The following is a 20,861-nucleotide window of genomic DNA, read 5'->3' on the forward strand; positions in this document are numbered from 1 at the left end:
GGACTTGAAAAGAAGCAGGAAGGGAATGTATTTGGCTGATATTTTAGTAATTGTTTCCTTCCTTTAAAAAAAGATGAACAAAAAGTAATATAGCATATGTATTGAAAATACATAGCATGTGTATTGAACTTCAAAGTTTGTAAAATGCTTTCACGACATTACCTGACATTCAGCCTCAAAACAACATTGTTGGATAGAAATAGTTACTACTTCCCATACCATAGATGCAAAAACTGAGATATATGGATGTTGAGTATTTTGCTCAGGGTCATGCCCAGCAAGTTTCAAATATAACTCACAAATTTTTGTTTGTTTGTTTGTTTTACTACACTGTACAGTAGCATAAAATTAGCATGTGCCCATTCTCTCTGGATTGATTTCCCTTCTGCTTTTCTCAATTTCTTCTCTTTGTGCTTGCACATCCTAGAAAGAAGTTGAGGGCCTCATTTGTACAATGCTGGGCTTTTTCCACATACAAGGAACCAGGCTGACATAGTTCACTGAGTAAACATGAGCAGCAAGTGGCAGTGATTTATGACAGACTTGCAAACTTCTGATTACCAATCCGCCACCTGCTACGTAAACAGATGTAAACTAAGATTTAATCAGCTTACATAACGTGGTAAATAATTTAATCTTTCCTCAGAATGGTGCTTGTGAATGTCAACGTTTAAGCCCAAACTGATGCTGACATTGTGATGCAAGCATCTACTTTCTCAGTCAGAAAAGCTGTGTCCACAAATGCCCCTCAAACCCAGAACTCCACCCAGAGTTCTGGGTAGAGGCCTCATTTTTTCCCAACATAAAGCTGAGACATGGCCCAGAAAACTGGTGATGATCTTGCTGTCTTTAATTCCTCCTGGTCCTAAGACATTTCTCTGGTCCCCTGGTCATTTATTCTTCATGGCACTATTCTGCAGATATCTGAGGTGGCTGCTGGTGTGTAAATAAAAGAGGCAAGACTAGAGAGAAAAAAAGCAAGAAAACAGCAGCCTTCAGGGTAATTGTAGTAACATTTTCACTTGAAGATTACCTGGGTACTCACTGTCTATCAATGCGTGCCTATGCAAATTGCCTCTAGATGCTATGAAAATCACATGCAAATGTGCTCTTGGTTGTCAAAAACTGTTTACTACACCTGCTAGAGCCCACTGAACCAGGGAGTGTTGCCTCCTATGAATTTTTCATCAGTATTGTTTATGTTCTAATCAGCCTGGCCTTTCCCTCTGGTGGAAAGGGCAGGGTATGGGCTTGGTCTTCCCCTCCCACATATGAGCCTGGGCCTTTTCTAGAGTGGAAGGCCCTGGGAGAGGCCATTGCTCTAATGGCCAAATGTTAACATGGTTGAGAGATCAACTAGAGAAAGGGTAAATGTGAGTCAGATAGTTTCCTGATTTTTTTTTTCTGTCCCTTTAGACCATCCTAGCTTACAAGCAAAGGTTGTATGCCCTGGCACCACTGGTAATACCATGGCTAGGATTTTGTTAGTTCAAAAACAAAATCTTAGAAGAATACATATCAACAGGCTTTCAACTAAGTGCTAGGTAAGAAACAGATTTGGTTTTCTCTTGTAGCTACATAATTTACGGTAGAGAAAGAATAGCTACTATTTCCTAAATGCAAGGAGTTTCTTTTCCTGAAAGCTTTTTGTTCACTCAGAAAAAGTTTCTTTTCCTGAAAGCTTTTCGTTCACTCAGAAAAAGTTTCTTTTTCTGAAACCATTTATTGAGTAATTGGCACAAGCCAGGCACTGGGCTGGATAGTGAGTTAACCTTGAGTTGGATATTGAGTTGAAGGTTGAATTATCCTTCAACTCAACATGGATGCAAGCATTATTCTAAACTTAAAAGGATAAGAAGGAGACCTAGAAGGAAGGAAGGAGACCAAGACCCAAAGAGTTAAGTAACTTGCCCGAGGTTACTCAGCTGATAAAGGGGAGATGAGGATTTGAACCCCAAGATGACTCTCTTGGAAGCCTTTCCTCTTAAATTACATTATAAAGCTTTTGTTCTTTCGGATCCCCCACGACACTGGAGGAAAAGTGTTTCTTGCCATGGGTCTAGGAGTGCACATACATAAAATTCAGGAAGGAGAAAGGAGAAAGATATGATAACAATATTAATAGCCAAAATGAGTTGAGTTTTATATTTTTAAAATAAATTTACTGAATTTTATGTTTGATTCATATAATTCATTTAGTTCCTACATCAGCCCTAACTGGCAGATATTTTTAATCATCATCCCCTTTTTACAGAAAGAAAATTGAGGCAGAGAAAGGAAACTTCCCAATATCCACAGCTCATAAGTGTCTGCACTGGGGACCAGGCCAGGCCTGCAATTGTAAACTGGACTGATGAGTATATGCAGGCACAGAGTTGGATTCAGGTAACACATATAACACCCGGGACGCTGCTAACTCTTACTTTCAAGAAAAGCGATCATTCGGGCAGAAATTATTTTAAAAAGTACCCAAGTGAGACTGTGGGATCTTCTATTGGAGAGAATACATTTACAGAAAGCACAGCAGGTTGCCTACCTGTCATGACTGGAGAATATAGCCCTGCAGGTAAAGAGAGATTATACAGAAAAACAAACATAACAAGCAGCGAGGTAGGTAGAACTCCAAAGACCAGGAACATTCAACTTACTTCCTGACTTTACCCTCTGCACTTTCTGCCACATAGTACCCTGGTTTGCATTCATATTTGCAGATGGTGCCCACGTCGTGGTTGTCCTGGAGGCAGTGAGGCAGGAGCAAGTTGGCATTCAGAATAACAGGGGGAGCATCACACTCCAACTTGCAGTAGACTTCAGGGAGAGACCAGAGACCATCTTCAAGACATGTCAGCCATGGGCTCAGCCCTGACTCCAGGAAAGAGAAGCACAAGATGCTCAGAACAGAGAGCCCAGAAAGATAATCATAGCAGATGAAATAAAAACCTCTGAACTTACTGGTGTCTTTCAAAAGTCATATTATTCTTTCTTGAGTAGCATCTCAAAAATCCCACGTCAAATTTGAGTCCTACATCTTTTTACTTACAGAGCATCCAGTGTGATGCTCTTACATAAAACAGAGGTCAGATAAATCTTTCTTGACCCAAATGAAAGAAGGGCTACCAACTAAATCATTACTTCTTTTCCTACCTACATATAATAAAAATATAGCAGTGATGTTATCATAGAAAGCATTAAAATAATAATAGATGACACTTTTATAGTGCTTATTATATGGCAGGCACTATTCTAAGCATTTTACATGTATTAACGTGTGTAAATTTCAAACCTCAAACAACCCTATGAAATAGATCCTATTATCATCCCCTATTATGCAGATGAGGAAACTGGGGATCGGTAACTTGCCCGAACTAGTAAGGGGCAGAATCAGGGTTTGAACAGAGGCAGTTTGGATGAAGAGTTCTGTATTTAAACACTATACCATATGCCTTAGTACAATTCATGGTTTCTCCGAATGCAATCCATGGACTATTCACCATAACATCATTATCTCACCCCAAACTCACTAAGCAAGAATCTCTTGGAGAAAGGCTCAGGAATCTGCAATTATAGCAAGCCTCCTGAGTCATTGTTAGGCACACCAAAGTGTGAGAAGCCATCAGCTAGAGCAGGCTCCACTCCATCTTCATCTCTAACCAGCACTAAAGCCAGGGACAAATTCACACATTACTCAAAGGATGGTTGTAAATATTAAATTTTAAAATGTGAACAATAAAGTGTATCTTGATTATGAATATTATCAGGACAACCATTCCAGTAGGCTTGCCTCTGGGGTACACACTGTCAAATAAAAATAGAGGAAAGTCTAAGATTCCTTCATTCATTAGAACCTGAGCCAGTGCATCGTTTCAAGTAGTTGGGGACAAAGAGTGGTGTTGTCTTTTGGGACTTTTCTGGAGTTATCAGAAGATGGTGACACAGTGGAGCAAATGGGAAAGGTGTTGGGGTAATGAAAAGAGTCCCAAAGTACCCTCAAGAGCGAGGGACGGCAGAGAACTTGCATACAGTTCCTGGTTGACCAGACAATACCTTGCAGCTTGGCTGGTGGGACACAAGAGATTGAGCAGCGTTTCAGAAAGTTGGTTCCCTCTGAGCAGGAGAAGTTTGCATAGTTCACCAAAGACGGGTCGGGAACACCGCAGTCCACGGGAAGGCAGCTCACATTCTGGTCCCAGTGCCCAGAAGAACATGTAAGCAGAATTTCCTTCTAGAAACAGAGAAATTGCTTCTGTCAAAGTTACATTAAAAGGCTTATCAGAGTAGTTTCCAGGCTTTAGAAGAGTCTTGGTGATTATCTGTCTAAACATTTAAAACGGGAAAAATTATTTTGCCTTTCTCCCTCTTCAGGCCTCACTGTTTTAATATACATTCTTACAACACTCAGTATGATGCTGATAAAAGAAGCCTGCTAGTGTCAGAGAATCATGACATGGCAAGACTCCTCAAGGCCAGCTCTGTTGTCTGCTTTCCAGTTGCTCCTCCAGACCTGTTCTCTACCCTTCTCTACTCTGCTCTGGGCCAGAGAAACTGACTCCAGTGGGTTTCATGCCTCTGACTTGTACTTGCATTCAGATCCAGGACACAGTGTCAGCAGCCTGGAGAGGGAGAGAAGAGGGAGGCCAGGGTGCTGATTCTCCCCACTCTCTCCCAAGGGTCGCTGCAGATTGGCTGCATCTTCTGGAAGCCTGCTCTACACAGTTTCTGCTCCTTCCTGTGATTCTGCACTCCTAAGGTAAACCTTTCAGGCCTAGGGGTGATGACTGAGTCCCTTCACCTGGGATACTGCACCATCGCCTTGTGATTTTCCTATATCCTGCCTGCACATTTATGAGTGGTCTCTTGATTAAATTCTCTCAAATTACCCACTTTTGAGTATGTCATCTGTCTCCTGCTGGCACTCTTATTAATAAGCCAACTGATAATGCTACTGAAAATAATTACCTCCACTGAGAATGGTGCTGAGAGTTAATGCATACAAGGCATCTTCCAAACCTTGTGGTTAAATGTGAGAGAGTCTAGCCATTTCCTAGTGCCTGTCATTTCAGTAGGGCAGCCCTACAGCACACTGCTACTAATTCAATCAAGAGATATTTATCGAGCACCTAAGAGGGCCAGGTCCTGTCCTAAACAAAATACCCTTCGGGAACTAAAAATCGACCAGGCACGCAAATCACATGTTGAAACAATGGTTCAAAAACATGTGAAGGAGGAAGAATAGAAAGGAGAAAAGGAGGGAGGAAGGCAGAAAAGAAAGTAAAGAAGGAAATGTTAGAGCTACATTGTTGTTTGTTATATCCTATCCCCTTCTGTAATGGTTGGAAAGAATGCCATATAAATACTGCAAACCATAAAACAGAAGTAGAAAACTGGGATCAAGAAGAAAGAAAACACAAATATGCAACAATAAAGCCATATTGTATAATGCATGCTCCTGTGTGATGGTATAACGGGAGCTGGAGGAGGAACTGCCATCCTCGGCCAGGGAGGAGAGCATGTAGGAGAAGTTCCACAGAATAGGTAATACAGGATTGGCCTTTGAAAAATGATCAGGACTTCCCAGCAGTACAGGGGGAGGTGGGAGAAGAAGGTGTCTAGGGTGGGGGGAATGTAACAAGGCAGGACCTGGAGACCTAGAAGCTTATGGCTTGTTTGAAAAACGTGCAGCCAACATTCTGGCTACTGGATTATCAAAGGTCAAAGATAGAAAGGGGAGTTTCTATGGCTGAGCCAGCCATCCTGCCAGGAAATCACAGTGGCACCAAAGCCACAGGTACAATGACCGCTGAAGGCACCTGTCACCCCTGACACCAACTCCTGGCTAGCTGCTCCTTCCCGCTTCCCAATGTTTCTCCGTTGCTTGCCAGAAGGACCCAATTCAAAGCCAGACACATTTTTCTGTTTAGTTTCGGTTCTTGCGTCAACAAAAAGCAAATATCCCCACTGTCTTGTGATCACGACCAGAATTCTATAATTTTCTTCATGGGACCAGCCTGAGGTGACAGCACGTTTGGTCAGCTGGAGAGCACTGTTGCTGACTGTGCCATGTGGTTGGCAAAGCGTGAGCTCCCACCCTTCTCCCAGCCCAGATGATGCCCCTCACATGCTTAACACAGCCTGCAAGTCTGGCTCTAACTACAACGAGCCACTATCACCTCATGAATGCCTCTCAAGGCCGGGGGCAGTGGCTCACACCTGTAATCCCAGCACTTTGGGAGGGCAAGGTGGGCGGATCACAAGGTCAGCAGATGGAGACCATTCTGGCTGACATGGTGAAACCCCATCTCCACTAAAAATACAAAAATTAGCTGGGTGTGGTGGCATGCACCTGTAGTCCCAGCTACTCAGGAGGCTGAGGCAGGAGAATCGCTTGAACCCGGGAGGTGGAGGTTGGGAGGTTGCAGTGAGCTGAGATCGTGCCACTGCACTCCAGCCTGGGCGACAGAGCGAGACTCCGTCTCAAAAAAAAAGAATGCCTCTCAAAAAATCTGCATCTACTGCCTGGTGCTTCTCCTGTCTCTGTTAGGTACTGTCCATTTTGTTTTAAATTTGCTTCTAATTTTAATGCGTTATACATGTTGTCTTTTCTTCTCTCCCCTTCTTCACCTATCGCATGAGTGGATTCAGTCCCTGCATTGTTTTCCATTCTTTTTATTTCTTTTCTGGAGTGGACATTCCTTTGCCTGAGTTGAGATGGGTAAAGAACAGGTAATAAGGGCTCTGCCTTCCTGGATAAAGCTTCACAGACCAAGAAGTTGGTGCCTCAAGGTATATTAAAGCTGTTTCTCTCTAGGCAGAACCTAAGCCAGCTGAAGCCAAAGTGTATACCTTTAAATCCTGACATCTCTAAGCAAGTGAAATTCTCCCACAGGTTCCCAACCTGTTAAGCAATCAATTGGCACACACACACAAAAAATCAACTCTTGTAAATCACTGATGTCTAGCTAACAGTTGTGTGTCCACTCTTTCCTTATGAGACCACATCTTTCTGTTTTTTCCCTCGAGCACCATCATCTCTTCCCTGGTGCATTCTTTTTCTATCTTATAATATGGCCATGTTTTCTAATGGCTGATTTTATGTTTAAAATTTCTCTGTGGGGAATTGAAGACTCTCTAAAGGCAAGATGGAAAACAGAATTCTTAGTTGAGAATACATGATCATGCTCATAATACTGACAATTTAACAAATAGAGTGCTATGTACCTATCATTTTGCTAAAAGCATTTAAATTATTTCCAGCCATCATAATAACTCAATCAGATAAGTACTCTGTTCTAATCATTTAAAAAATGTGAAAACAAGCTTAAAGAGATTAATTTCTTTTGTTTATTTTTTAATCCAAAGTTACACATCTTATATACAGTGGAGCCAAAATTTAATTCCGATCTGTCTCCTGAGTCATCCTGTTAATCTACATATTCTACTACCTCCAAACCATCTTGAAATTCTGAAAATGGTGCTGTAGAAATTTGAAATGGAGCTTGTAGAAATTTGGAAAATTTGGCCAGAGTTAGAATCATGACAGAATCTCTGCCTCAGTCACAGCTTTAATGCTTCTGGGGAGAAAATCGGGTTCTATTTCTTCAGTCTTTTTGTTGGAGGGTTGTTGTGGGGTGGACATTGTGAACCACAGACATGCTGATTACAACCAGTTTTTCCTGAAAATTACAGACAAGTCTGAACTTTGGCATTCTCATCATCTTAAAGGCAAAAGGAGGGAAAATAATTTCTGACAGAAAGACAAACAAGGGAGAAGAACAGAATAAGCATTGCCCTTTACTACCCACCAACCCACTTAATCAGCACTGTACTTGCTTTTATATACCTTGCATTTCTATTAAGACATCATTCTCTCTGCTTGTTAGAGCCCCCATGTTTTCCTTTCAAATGGCTTAAAAACATCTGCTCTTTCCCTGTGGAGCCAGAGAGAAGAGTGTGAATACCTCCTTTTCCCAGGAACTTGGTTCTGGTGATCGTGATCTTTCAACTCACCTGCATGGGCCTGATGTACTGCCCACTGCTGGCCTGAAGGGCAAATCCCCTTTGACAAGTGATAGCACACTTCATGAGACCCAGGCCTATGGAGGTACAGTTCACCACATCAGCATGATCAAGCAGCAATGATGGACAGCTGTCCTGCTTCCCACAGGGCCGATGGATACAGCTGGGATAAGAGAAATAGAACACTCTTAGGACTGGTTGAGAGCCAATAAGGAGCAGCAATGACTTTGCAGCTCCATCTGGGAGGGCTCCTAAACTAGAGAGAACAATTTTCTCCAAAACTGATATTTAACTCATCACCTTTTTTCTCTACTACCCAACACCATGCAGCATAATAGACATAAAAACTAACAGCTAACAAGTAACAGTTAGTTGACTTTCTATGGCTCTTTCTTCCAGGAGGATCAAATGGTGATGAAATGAGGTGGAGAACAGATTCTGAGAGTTCTGTGTGGCTCAGAAATGAATAGATCATGGGATGACACTCAAAATATTTAACAACCGGTACTGTTGGGTCCCAAGCAATTAGAACAAATCCGGGACAAAGCTCAGGAGTGAATCCTGGAGGCCCCTAGTTATGTCAGGCATGAATCTTTCAAATGTTTGATCACAAGGTGACACAGAAGGCCATGTCTGAAGGGCCTAGGTTTCTAAGATGACAGAAAGGCAACACCAATTAACCGATTGGTATGGAAATATTTTCACAACTGCTAAAGCCATAGCAGTACATACTACTGAATATTAGCACAGACTGAGCAGAAATTGAACCGATTACTGGAAGAGGAAACTCACACATCTTGAATCCATGTCCCATGCCTAACTTATGCTAGACGCTTCCACAGACATCCTCTCAGCAGAGAACTGCTGCTTGGATTGCCAGGGCCAATCTAGACTCAGCCTGGATCATAACAGCAGCAAGAATACACTGGAGCAGGCCGGGTGCGGTGGCTCACGCCTGTAATCCCAGCACTTTGGGAGGCCAAGGCGGGCGGATCACCAGGTCAGGAGATCGAGACTGTCCTGGCTAACACGGTGAAACCCCATCTCTACTAAAAATACAAAAAATTAGCTGGGTGTGGTTGCAGGCACCTGTAGTCCCAGCTACTCGGGAGGCTGAGACAGGAGAATGGCGTGAACCCGGGAGGCGGAGCTTGCAGTGAGCCCAGATCTTGCCACTGCACTCCAGCCTGAGCGACAGAGCGAGACTCCGTCTCAAAAAAAAAAAAAGAATACACTGGAGCAAAATGAGTGTCACCCTCTTGCCATGGCAGAATCATCGAGGTTAATAATTAGGGCATTAGCCTCAGGCTCTCTGGAATTGAATCCTGGACCCATCATTTAACACCTGTGCGATTTGGATTGAGTTATTCATTCCCAAGTGTTTCAGCTCCTTCCCCTATAAGATGGGGATAATTATGGCAACCTCACAGAGTTGTTATTCCTCTACTGCATGAAGCACTGCAAAAGGCCTCACTGGTCTGTTTGCTGTTTGTCACCCCACTTTTTTGTTCTCCCATTTCTGTACCTTTGCTCAATTTGTTGAGAATTCTAAAAGGCCTTCTGCTATGGTTTGGATATGGTTTGTCCTCAAAAAACTCATGTTGAAATTTGATTCCCAATGTGGCAGTATTTGTAGGTGGGACCTAGCGGAAGGTGTTTGGGTCATGAGGGTGGATCCCTCATGAACGGCTTAGTGCTGTTCTTGTGGTAGTGACTGAATTAGTTCTCACTGGAATAGGTTAGTTCCCATGAGAGTGGATTGTTATAAAATCAGGGTGCCTCTCAAGTTTTGCACCTTTGCATGTGTTTGCTTCTGCCATGTACGACACAGCAAGAAAGCCGAGCATACGCCAGCGACATGCTTCTTGCACTTCCCAGACTATAGAACCATGAGCTAAGTGAATCTCTTTTCTTTATAAATTACCCAGTATCAGGCATTCGGTTATAGCAACACAAATTGAGCTAAGACACTCTCCTTCTCAAAGAAGTCCCTTCAGATGCCCTCTTCCTTTGAACTTCCCAGTGAAATTTAAAAAATAACTCCCTTCTAAATTTCTTTTGCTTTATCTTCTGTTATAGTTGTGTATGCATTTTCTCATTCTTTTATCAGTGAATTAACTTATTTATCCTTTTATTCACAAGGTAATTAGTATCTGGGTGTCTCTTAAATGCTCAATGTTCCAACTAGATTATGGACACTCTGAAGAGGAAAACTGACTCTTACCCACTTTATATTCAACACATGACTTGCTGTAGTTGACACAATAAAAATTTGCTGAATTAAGATTGTTCATGTTATAGAGAGCAAAGTCAGTCCATAGCTATCAAAGTGAGAAATTTGTTAAATTTTATAATGACAAATGGGGATGTGAAATATGAAAATATCATTAAACACTGATTCAACCATCTTGCTCCACCATTCATTAATAAGCATTTACTGAGCTTATTGCCCTTGGTGCTAATTATTAGCCCAAAGATATGACTACTATGAATCTTGTCATCAGTAGTGTGCTCTGTTTGTCTCTGAATTGTGTTAGTGGTCAACTACTTTATTAAAGATCTGGGCAACAATATAAGAAAGTAGAAAATAAGTATCATTGAATATGCACATACTACCTTGAAATAATTGAGACTTGACTTAAAAAGCACTAGCCCCAAAAGGGTGAATTCAGACTAAATATGCTAAAGTTGCTGACCCTGCTCTTATGCCCTTGGGATTTAAATCATATGTCAGTGATACTCTCATTTCTTTTATCTATGTTTATTATGTATAAGTTGGAAGAATTGGAGGTGATCGGTGTGAAGAAAATGTTTTCACAAGTTTAAGCCCTGGTTATTTCCTGAGATGATGAAGTATCCATTATGAGACCTGATGAAGGAAGAAATATATAAGGTGGGGGTTGTTAATGAGTCAGCATGAATTCCCCAAATTCAATGCTGATATGCAATGTAGGAAATGAATTTTTGTCTCCAAATATTTATTTAATCTATCTGATGAGGAAGCTAAAATCTGACCATCCTTTATGAAATGTGATCAAGATGCTTCATTAGTGATTCTAAAGAACTCCTAGTTCTCTAGATGCCACATGCCATGGATGTCCCAAACATAATCTCTTCTTCAGCATGCTAAACAGGAAGTACTGGGAAACAGAGAGTCATTAATACTCTGGTCCACATCAGTTTATTGGAAAGAAGTCGGGGTGAAAAGAGCAAGTGCTGTTTTTGAGTGACTTCGTCCAATTAATCCATGCCATCATTGAGGACAAATACATGTTGAGACAAGACACAAAACAAATGCTCTGAATGAGCCTCCCTCCATCAAAATGGGAACTACTATTGTTATGACTGCCAGTGTGAGAAGTCCATCCAGCAGGAGAAGCAAGGGAGGAAGAATGAGACAGGGGAGAATATGAGAGGGAAAAGTGGCATGAAATAAGACCAACACGAAAAAAAAAAAAGGACCAAACCCAGACCTGTTTATGAAGTGAGAAATGGTTTTAGGGCAGCTGCTGCAAATTCTTTCACTAGCTTATATTTCCATTTGCTTCCTTTTTAAGGAATTTGTTTTATGAGGACAGAGTTTGTCAGGTCGTTAGCTTCTGATGGCATCTGGTACCAATTGTAGACTTCTCTCCCTTGCACCCCAACCCCAAAACCCCTTTTGTGTTTCTCTTCCACTACAAACACTGCTTCTCTGAGTGAGATTGTTGTGTTCTCCATTATCCCACCCTCCCGGTACATTCTCCTTTCTACCTAATACTACATAAGTAGTAAAAGTAATTCATCTTAAAAGTTCTCAAAAGCTTTCTTCTTATGATCTTTGGACAAACCTTACTGAAAGTGGCAGAAGCCTTACAATGCCCCAGAGAAGTGGGAAGTTAGGTATTTATCTTGGTTTGACATACAAGAAAACTAAAGCTGTTTGGAGACTGGCTGGAGGCCACACAGCGAGTCAGAGGAAAATCCTCAGGCTGGATCTCAGAGCCCTCACTCTCAGGGCCAGCCTAGACCACCGGGCCATCTCCCACGGGATGAGGTTGCTTTCCTGTTGCTTTCTTCCCAATTCAGGAGCTAGCAGCAGAGGCCAGAGTGAGCCAAGGAGCTCCTCAGCAGGGTAGGCAAGAGAAAAACATAGCATATCTAATACTCCAATAGTTTTGAGCAGTTCTCTTTTAAATAGCAGTAAATCAAAGTGATGATATTTGTCCAGCTGCCGCTGTCTGCACGATGCCCTGCCCAGTGTGCATCCTCTTTTGGCAATACCCTCTCTCTTTCCATCTATGTTTCCAGCTCTTTCCCCAACCCATTACAACGTGTTCTCAGGTAAGAATATGATGTACCCTGTCAGATATGATTCACAGGTATTTCCATTTTAACAAGAGTCAGTGTTTTAAGCCAAAGGATTGAGTTTTTCACAAGGGAGGTTTAAGTCAACAGGTTCTTAGAAATCATACTATGTAGATGGCCACCTACACATAACCCTAGATTTGCTCTTTGTCTCTCCGCTCTGATAAGCCTCTACTCTCTTTCTGCTGGTCTTCACTTCCAATGTCATTGTGTTGCAATGTTTTAAAACATGTTTTTGGCCGGGTGCGGTGGCTCATACCTGTAATACCAGCACTTTGGGAGGCCAAGGCGGGCAGATCACGAGGTCAGGAGATCGAGATCATCCTGGCTAAAATGGTGAAACCCCATCTCTACTAAAAATACAAAAAATTAGCTAGGCATGGTGGCAGGTGCCTGTAGTCCCAGCTACCCGGGAGGCTGAGACAGGAGAATGGCATGAACCCAGGAGGTAGAGCTTGCAGTGAGCCGAGATTGTGCCACTGCACTCCAGCCTGGGTGACAGAGCAAGATTCTGTCTCAAAAACAAACAAACAAAAAAAACAAAAACAAAAAAACCATGCTTTTGATTGAGGAATTTTTGTTCAAAATGTATGTTAACCCTTGGCTATTGTCCTCTTGTACAGAACCTGCCTGTGGGCACCTGGGCACAATCCTAGCAATGCCCTGGAATAATGATGTGTGTTTTTCCCTTGTTGGTTGTGTATGTGAATGATAACCGTACTTGGGAAGCCTCTAAGAGTGGCCCTCTTATTCCATAAGGCAGGCTTTACCATAGCTGTGCATTAGACTCACTTAGGAAGCTTTTTAAAAAATATATACTCCTGCTTTATCCCCTGAAAATTTTGATTCCATAGGCCTGCAGTGGGATTCCAGCATTTGATGTTTATAAGTTTCAAAGTGTTGATACTCACTAGGAGTAAAGCTCCACCCCATAAAGATCTAGATATATGTAACCTGAAAGATACGTCAATAAATTCTATAGGCCAAGACTGACTTCAGAAGGAGACATTGGCCCCACTGCTTCATCATTATGTTTTACTATATTAAACTCAAATTATCAAAAAGAAGCCACAAGGTAGATCAAAAGCATAAAACATATCCCCTTTTCTGAAGAAACTTTGAATACAGCTGAAGAGAAAAAAACAATTAAATCATGTGTTACTGATTATAAATTCATGGCTATTTCTGAAAAAGTTTTATTATTGAATTTGATTTGACTTTAACGAAAATAGAATTTGGAAAGGCAAGAGATGTCCTGGAAAGTTTTCTTCAATTCTTTACAGACAGAACAAAGGAAAAATAGAAATCTCAAAACATGGATAAAAATACCATTTCCCCTATGACTGTGAACTGAAAAAAATTCAGTGTGTGCAGATCTCTTAAATCTTGACTAACAACTTTAGATAATTCTATACTGAAAGGTGTCAACCTTTACATCTGAAAACAGACTTAGGGGCAGGTTCAGACTTAGTGGCAGGTTCCCAAAGTCTTCCTGCATCTTTCAATGGTTAGTGAGGAACAGGGTAAGGTAGACACCAGAAAAAAGACATCATTCTTTGCAGATAGAGTGGCCAGCCCCATCAACAAACTTTCCATGAATTGTCCCCCAGAGAATGCCAAACCAGGCACCTCTTTTAGTTGTCCATTTTTTGAGGCTATCGCAGGGACATTGGCATAGCTTCCGATACAGGTCCATATTCGGGGAGCTCAGTAGTTCCTAACAAACAGGCAAAGTCCTGTTATTCTGCCTACAGCTGCCCTGAAGCTTTGGTTCAAGGTTCCCCTGAGGTTCTGAGCCACGCTGAAAGAACTCCAGAAGGCTATAACAATACTTAAGAGTCGGTCAGAATCAGTACTAAAATCATTTTTTTTCCTATGTAAGAGTGTGTGAAAGATTAAAAACTCCATTTCCTGATGGTGATGGAGGTGGGGAAGGGTGGGCATTTAACAACCATTTTAGAGGAACCAGAGCTCATTAAAACGGAAACAGATCTGAAAGATAATTCAACTCAAATTTCTTGTATTAAATGAGAAAAGTTAGCCCAAAAGAAATGATGGGATATTTCAGAACTTCCTACAATACTAAGATTGTAATATAATAACAAAGAAACACTTAATTGAGCTTTAGCTCAGACTTAAAATCAGGGTGACATCGGCTCATAAACTTTTCTAAAGTCAATATCCCACCCTCCCCCAGGCATTAATAAAAGTCTGATCACAACTTTTATCTAGCATATAGCTTTGCTTAAGAGAAACTGGCATCTGTACTACACTTTTCAAGAAACAATACAGTGTGATGAAGAAAGTAGTAGACCAAGGCCACATGACTTGGGTTCTGGTCTTGGCTTGCCCCTGCTGGCCTCTAGGACCTTGGGCAAGTCTCTTAACCATCCTGGCCTTCCATCTGCAAATTAGTAAAATGATGGGGTTGAACTGACTTCTATCAAAGGGCCCTTCCAGCTTTAACATGGTATTGAGTTTCACAGATGAGGTGATGGTGGTATTGGGGTGGGAGTGCAGAAAACCTATGAACAGGCAGGATGTGGTAGAGAACTCAAGAAAGAGTTCCTCATAATCTTTCTTGCCCAGTGTATTTTTTTAGCGTAATGTCCCAACTTTTCAGTTGTTCACTTAAACAAAATATTGCAATTCATTTATCCAAGAGGTGCCACCCTTGACTAAATAGCAATCCCAGAGGTCTTTCTAGAAACAGCTCTTTTAAGGTTAAGTAGTAAAAGAGGATCCAATTTTTCTCTACTGTTTCACTTCATTGTATTGATTCTTATGGAAATAAGAGGGTATGGGCTAAGAAGGAATGCATGCTCTGAATTTGGCAGCAGATAGGAGTAGGATGTACAGAATGTAGAGTGGACTGGATGAGACAGAGTCCTCATTTAATTTTCCCACCACCAAATGCAAACCAAATGTAACAACAATAACAGCATTCATCCTTAGATAGCTTTGCTATTTATCCAAACTAATAGAGAAAAAAAGTCTTGATTCTGACTCCCCATTCTGCTTCCTCCTCACTTCTGGATTCATCTCTGCTTTGTAGGACAGGAACCAGGTTAAATGTTAAATATATTTCCTTCTTGGGAGGACCAATGCTGGTACTTTGAGGTGTTGAGAACCCTACTAACTGGGAAAATAAAACTAATTCAAGTTCTTCTCCTCTAAAGATTCTCATCTGAGGGAAACAGAGGAATCTCAGCAGTAATTCGGATTCTTCCTTCGCATGATAGAAAAATGTTGAATTATCACGCCAAACTGACTTATCCTTCCATTCCTGTACCCTGGGAAAGTGGAAGTTTCTCTGCTCCTTTATTTATGTCTCAGCACAGAGTTTGGGTCCTCAAAATAGATCTGTCAGGATGTGTCCATTTCTTCCTAGAATGCGACCTATTTGTAAGTTCAGAACTAGACTTGGGGGTCCTAGTGCTGGGCAAATTGCTTCACTTATTTTTGATTCTGGGTATGGGTTTTACCATGGTTGTCTGTAGATGGATTAAAGACCTAAATGTAAGACCTAAAACCATAAAAACCCTAGAAGAAAACCTAGGCAATACCACTCAGGACATAAGCATGGGCAAGGACTTCATGACTAAAACACCAAAAGCAATGGCAACAAAAGCCAAAATTGACAAATGGGCTCTAATTAAACTAAAGAGCTTCTTCACAGCAAAAGAAACTACCATCAGAGTGAACAGGCAACCTACAGAATGGAAGCAAGTTTTTGCAATCTACCCATCTGACAAAGGTCTATTATCCAGAATCTACAAAGAACTTAAACAAATTTACAAGAAAAAAACAAGCCCATCAAAAAGTGGGCAAAGGATATGAACACACACCTCTCAAAAGAAGACATTTATGCAGCCAACAGACATATGAAAAAATGCTCATCATCACTGGTCATCAGAGAAATGCAAATCAAAACCACAATGAGATACCATCTCACGCCAGTTAGAATGGTGATCATTAAAAAGTCAGGAAACAACAGATGCTGGAGAGGATGTGGAGAAATAGGAATGCTTTTACACTGTTGGTAGGAGTGGAAATTAGTTTAACCATTGTGGAAGACAGTGTGATGATTCCTCAAGGATCTAGAACTAGAAATACCATTTGACCCAGTGATCCCACTACTGAGTATATACCCAAAGGATTATAAATCATGCTACTATAAAGACACGTGCACACATATGTTTATTGCGGCACTATTCACAACAGCAAAGACTTGGAACCAACCCAAACGTCCATCAATAATAGACTGGATAAGAAAATGTGGCACATATACACCGTGGAATACTATGCAGCCACAAAAAAGGATGAGTTCATGTCCTTTGCAGGGGCATGGATGAAGCTGGAAACCATCATTCTCAGCAAAATACCACAAGGACAGAAAACCACTGCATGTTCTCACTCATAAGTGGGAGTCGAACAATGAGAACACATGGACACAGAGAGGGGAACATCACACACCGGGGCCTTTTGGCGGCGGGGCTGGGGGAGGGATAGTGTTAGGAGAAATACCTAATGTAAGTGATGAGTTGATGGGTGCAGCAAACCAACATGGCACATGTATACCTGTGTAACAAACCTGCACATTGTGCACATGTACCCTAGAACTTAAAGTATAATAATAATAATAATAAGAGTCTTATCTACAGGCCCCCTGTCTTTCTGAAGAGAAATAGATTTACATTACACAGCCAAAAGTGCTCTCTTTCAAAAGCCCTGTCTCACCAAGTTTCAGAACTCATGATTTTAACATAGATTATAAAATCTCTGGAATACCAAAGAAAGAACAAAAGCAATTCAATTGCAGACTAATATACAGTTAATGTGCTTCCTAGCGCTTGCCCTGGGAAGCAGAATCATTTATTTGAAACGACAAAAAGATGTGTATATATTAGCTGACCCTTGAACAACATGAGTCTGAACTTTGCCAGTCCGCCTACATACATATTTTCTTCCACCTCTCCCGTCCTTGAGACAGCAGAACCAGCCCCTCCTATTCTTCCTCCTCCTCAACCTATTCAACATGAAGACAATGAGGATGAAGATCTTTATGATGATACACTTCCACTTAATAAACTGTAAATATGGCCAGGCGCAGTGGCTCACGCCTGTAATTCCAACACTTTGGGAGGCTGAGGTGGGTGGATCACTTGAGGTCAGGAGTTCGAGACCAGCCTGGCCAACATGGTGAAACCCCATGTACTAAACTACAAAATTAGCTGGGCGTGATGGCTCATGCCTGTAATCCTAGCTACTTGGGAGACTGAGGCAGGAGAATCGCTTGAACCCGGGAGATGGACATTGCAGTGAGCCGAGATTGTGCTGCACTCCAACCTGGGCAACAAGAGCGAAACTCTGTCTCAATAATAATAATAATAATAATTTGTAAATATATTTTCTCTTCCTCATAATTTTCCTAATAACATTTTTTCTCTAGCTTACAATATTATAAGAATAGAGTATGTAATATATTTGGTGTATCAAATATGTGTTAATGGACTTTATGTTATTGGTAATGCTTCCAGTCAACAGTAGGCTTTCAGTAGTTAAATTTTGGGGAGGTCAAAAATTATAGGCAAATTTTTGACTGTACAAAGGTCAGTGCCCCTAATCCATGTGCTGTTCAAGCGTCAGCTCTAAATGCTTTTCTCCTCCCAACACACATGATTTGCAAAGGCAGTAGCCATCTCCTTGTGGGGCACTTCCTAAAGAGCAATGATCACTGGCACCCTCCAAGGGACTGCACTGCTGACTCTCTCTCTATTATTTATTCCTGGACACAAATTAAGCTATTCACTAGGGAATGACACTTCCCCAACTACATTCATAGCCTGAGCTTGGGAAATTGTGAAACATGAAGAGTTAGGTGAGAACAACACAGCCCCATGATGAAGTTTAATGGGCATGAGCTTCAGACTGTGTCACTCCTAGAACAGTATCTACAGGGCATGAAGACAGGGTAGCCTGGCTTCTCTGTGGGCTATACATAAGCTACGGCTAAATGGAAGTCTTAAGGATTTACAATCCAGCTCCTTGAATGGCTCTCAAATTCACATGCAGAAGTAAGAACATAAAACACCTGTGGGGCCCCTTTGGGACTCTACCTCTCCCTACTTCTCCTTGGTTTATTTTCCTTGTAAATTTCTAGACTCCCCAACAGAAGCTTCATGTTGATTCTGTCATCTTCTAATCCTAGAGTTTGTCAGTCCTTTGTTGATATCAGATTTGGAATACTATTGTCTTCAGTTCTTTTGCTCTTCCTAGCCCACTGGAGCCTTGCAACATTGATGGCTCATTTGCTTATGGAGAAATCAAGGGTTGAGGAAGAGAAGAGACTGTGCTAAAATCATGCGGTGAGACTAAATGATGTAGACAAAAGTGAGAAGCAGGGGTCTGGGCATTGGGTTTGCTGCCACTTCAATCTCCAGACTTCCTCTGCCTGCAGAGCTATGGTTGCACACAAAACCAGACACGGCCTGAGAGTCATTTCAACCAGAGCTTATGGTCAAATCTGTCTACAGCATCTGTCTCCTTGGCAGGCTGGCAAAATGACAGAACCTTGGAAATACTGGTTTCCTTTTATTTTCTGTGCTCTCTCCACCAGCTGCCATGAATACAGACTATACTGACAGGGCTAGCTCTGAGCAAAATTGGGAAGTAGGTGACATTTTTAATTCATCCCTCTTTTCAATACTACTTTTTCTACTTCTCTTATTCCCTAAAACTTCTAAATGGCTATACTAGGTTACATTTCAGCAGGGCCATGGGGCTTATTTTTGAATTATCAAAATCCATAAGAGAATACTTCTGGTATAAATAGTTGGTAAAGACTTAAAACACTTTTACTTCTAGTATATAGTTATTTACTATTTTAAAGAGGCCTCTGGAGATTGCTGAGACTCTGGAGATTGTTGAGACTTAAAGAAAATAATTCTTAATGATGGAATTTCAGGAACTATTATAAGTCACTAGGGAGGAGTTGTTTTAAAATCAGTCTATTCCTTCGGGGTGGACCTCAACCCTAAGTCTTCCTAAGCTGGTTTCACCTGTTCCTAGCTTTTGACCAAAAGCTTCCACCCAGCTAGTTCTCAGAATGCATCCCACTAAGGACAATCTCAGACAAAGTAATGTTTCAATAAAGGCTATTCTGGAATTGTCTTAGCCATACTTCATTAAGCCCACCCAAAAGACCATGTCCATGGCCTCTTCATTTTTCCTCTATAACCTCATGAGTTGAAAGAAAAAAAAAAAAAAAAACAGTTGAAAAGGCTCAAATAGCTCACTGTGCCGCCCAAAGCTGACTTGTCATACAGCCAGCCATCCATCATCTGCCAGGGGAATCAGAATCCTCTCTAGTGGGTTTTCCTTCTTCCTTCTTATTTTATGGACAAATCATTATGGGAAAAGGAAGTTGGGCAAGAAAGCAAGGGAGCAGTTGAACAGCTATAATTCTTTCCTTGCTTAAAAGAAACTGTGTAGAAAATAAGAGACTCAATGTTAATTTGTTAAACTACTTTGAGGAGGCAGATAATCAGATGAGTAGAAACGCAATACATATTTCATTTCTATAGTGCCTTTCCCAGCAGCAAGAGAGAACATTTCCCATCACTCAGGAACATTAAAAGGAAACCCTATGATAAAAATAATAGATGAGGAGTCAAAAAATAAATGCTTTAAAATGCAGTCCCTAAGCCAAAAAAAAAAAAAAAAAAAAAAGGAGGAGCCTTCACATCTTGAGGCTATCAAAAGGGAAGTAATCCAAACATTCTACATAGGACTGAGCAGAGGAAGAAGAAGGCTGGAAAGGTTTGGAACCCAATCCAGGTGGAAGAGGAGGGAAAAGAGTTGGCATTTCAAATCTGAGCTCCAAATAATTGAAGCACAATAGGAATCCGTAAAGCAGCAGATGAGGGTTCCAGGGAAAAATAAAGCGTGAAGCAGCATGACAGATAATAGAGATGAAATAATACTATTACCAAGACCAGACTCAGAGACTGATTACAGCAGGGATGGAACGGCAAAGTGCTGAGCTGTGCCCCGGCTTCCTCTCCCTTGACTGGGGCTCAGATGTCCTATAAGCTGGCTCCAGCTCAATTTGTAACCTATAGTGTAACCAAGAAGAAACATTTTCACACCTGAGTCTACCTCTCCTAAATGAGACAGCCACTTCCTTCCAGAAATTCTCTGGGGACTATTAGGACATAAAAGTGAAGGTCTATGGAAAAGTTCCTTTTCTTTCTACTGCATCCCTCTACTTCCCACCTATAATTCCGTATCTACAGTGAATTCTCCATGAATGTGTTAGAGGTTAACACATAAATCATTTGCACTGGACTTAATGATTTAGATTACATTTTCTCTGCCAGCAGATCGACCTTCTCAAGAATAGCTTTCTAAGGCTAAAGACATCTTTCGTGTCACTAGCACACAGTCCCATTGGAGGGGATCTGAGGAGTCCAGGCAGCCAGAGTAAGTCAACCTGAAGA

The 20,861-nt window shown here is 41.4% G+C and overlaps 1 protein-coding gene across 1 annotated transcript in view; it reads right to left on the minus strand.

Annotated features, from left to right (window-relative positions):
* PAPPA2 (pappalysin 2) overlaps positions 1–20,861 on the minus strand; it is a 298,990-nt gene that overhangs the window by 76,834 nt on the left and 201,295 nt on the right. Inside the window, exons 14-16 of the mRNA XM_004027950.5 lie at positions 8,005–8,176; positions 4,045–4,222; positions 2,649–2,862 (exon numbers count right to left, since the gene is read on the minus strand). Of these exons, the coding sequence (XP_004027999.1) occupies positions 2,649–2,862; positions 4,045–4,222; positions 8,005–8,176 (564 nt within the window). The remainder of the gene's footprint in view (positions 1–2,648; positions 2,863–4,044; positions 4,223–8,004; positions 8,177–20,861) is intronic.

Source organism: Gorilla gorilla, chromosome 1, assembly GCF_029281585.2.
Source record: "Gorilla gorilla gorilla isolate KB3781 chromosome 1, NHGRI_mGorGor1-v2.1_pri, whole genome shotgun sequence".
NCBI classification, from domain to species: domain Eukaryota; kingdom Metazoa; phylum Chordata; class Mammalia; order Primates; family Hominidae; genus Gorilla; species Gorilla gorilla.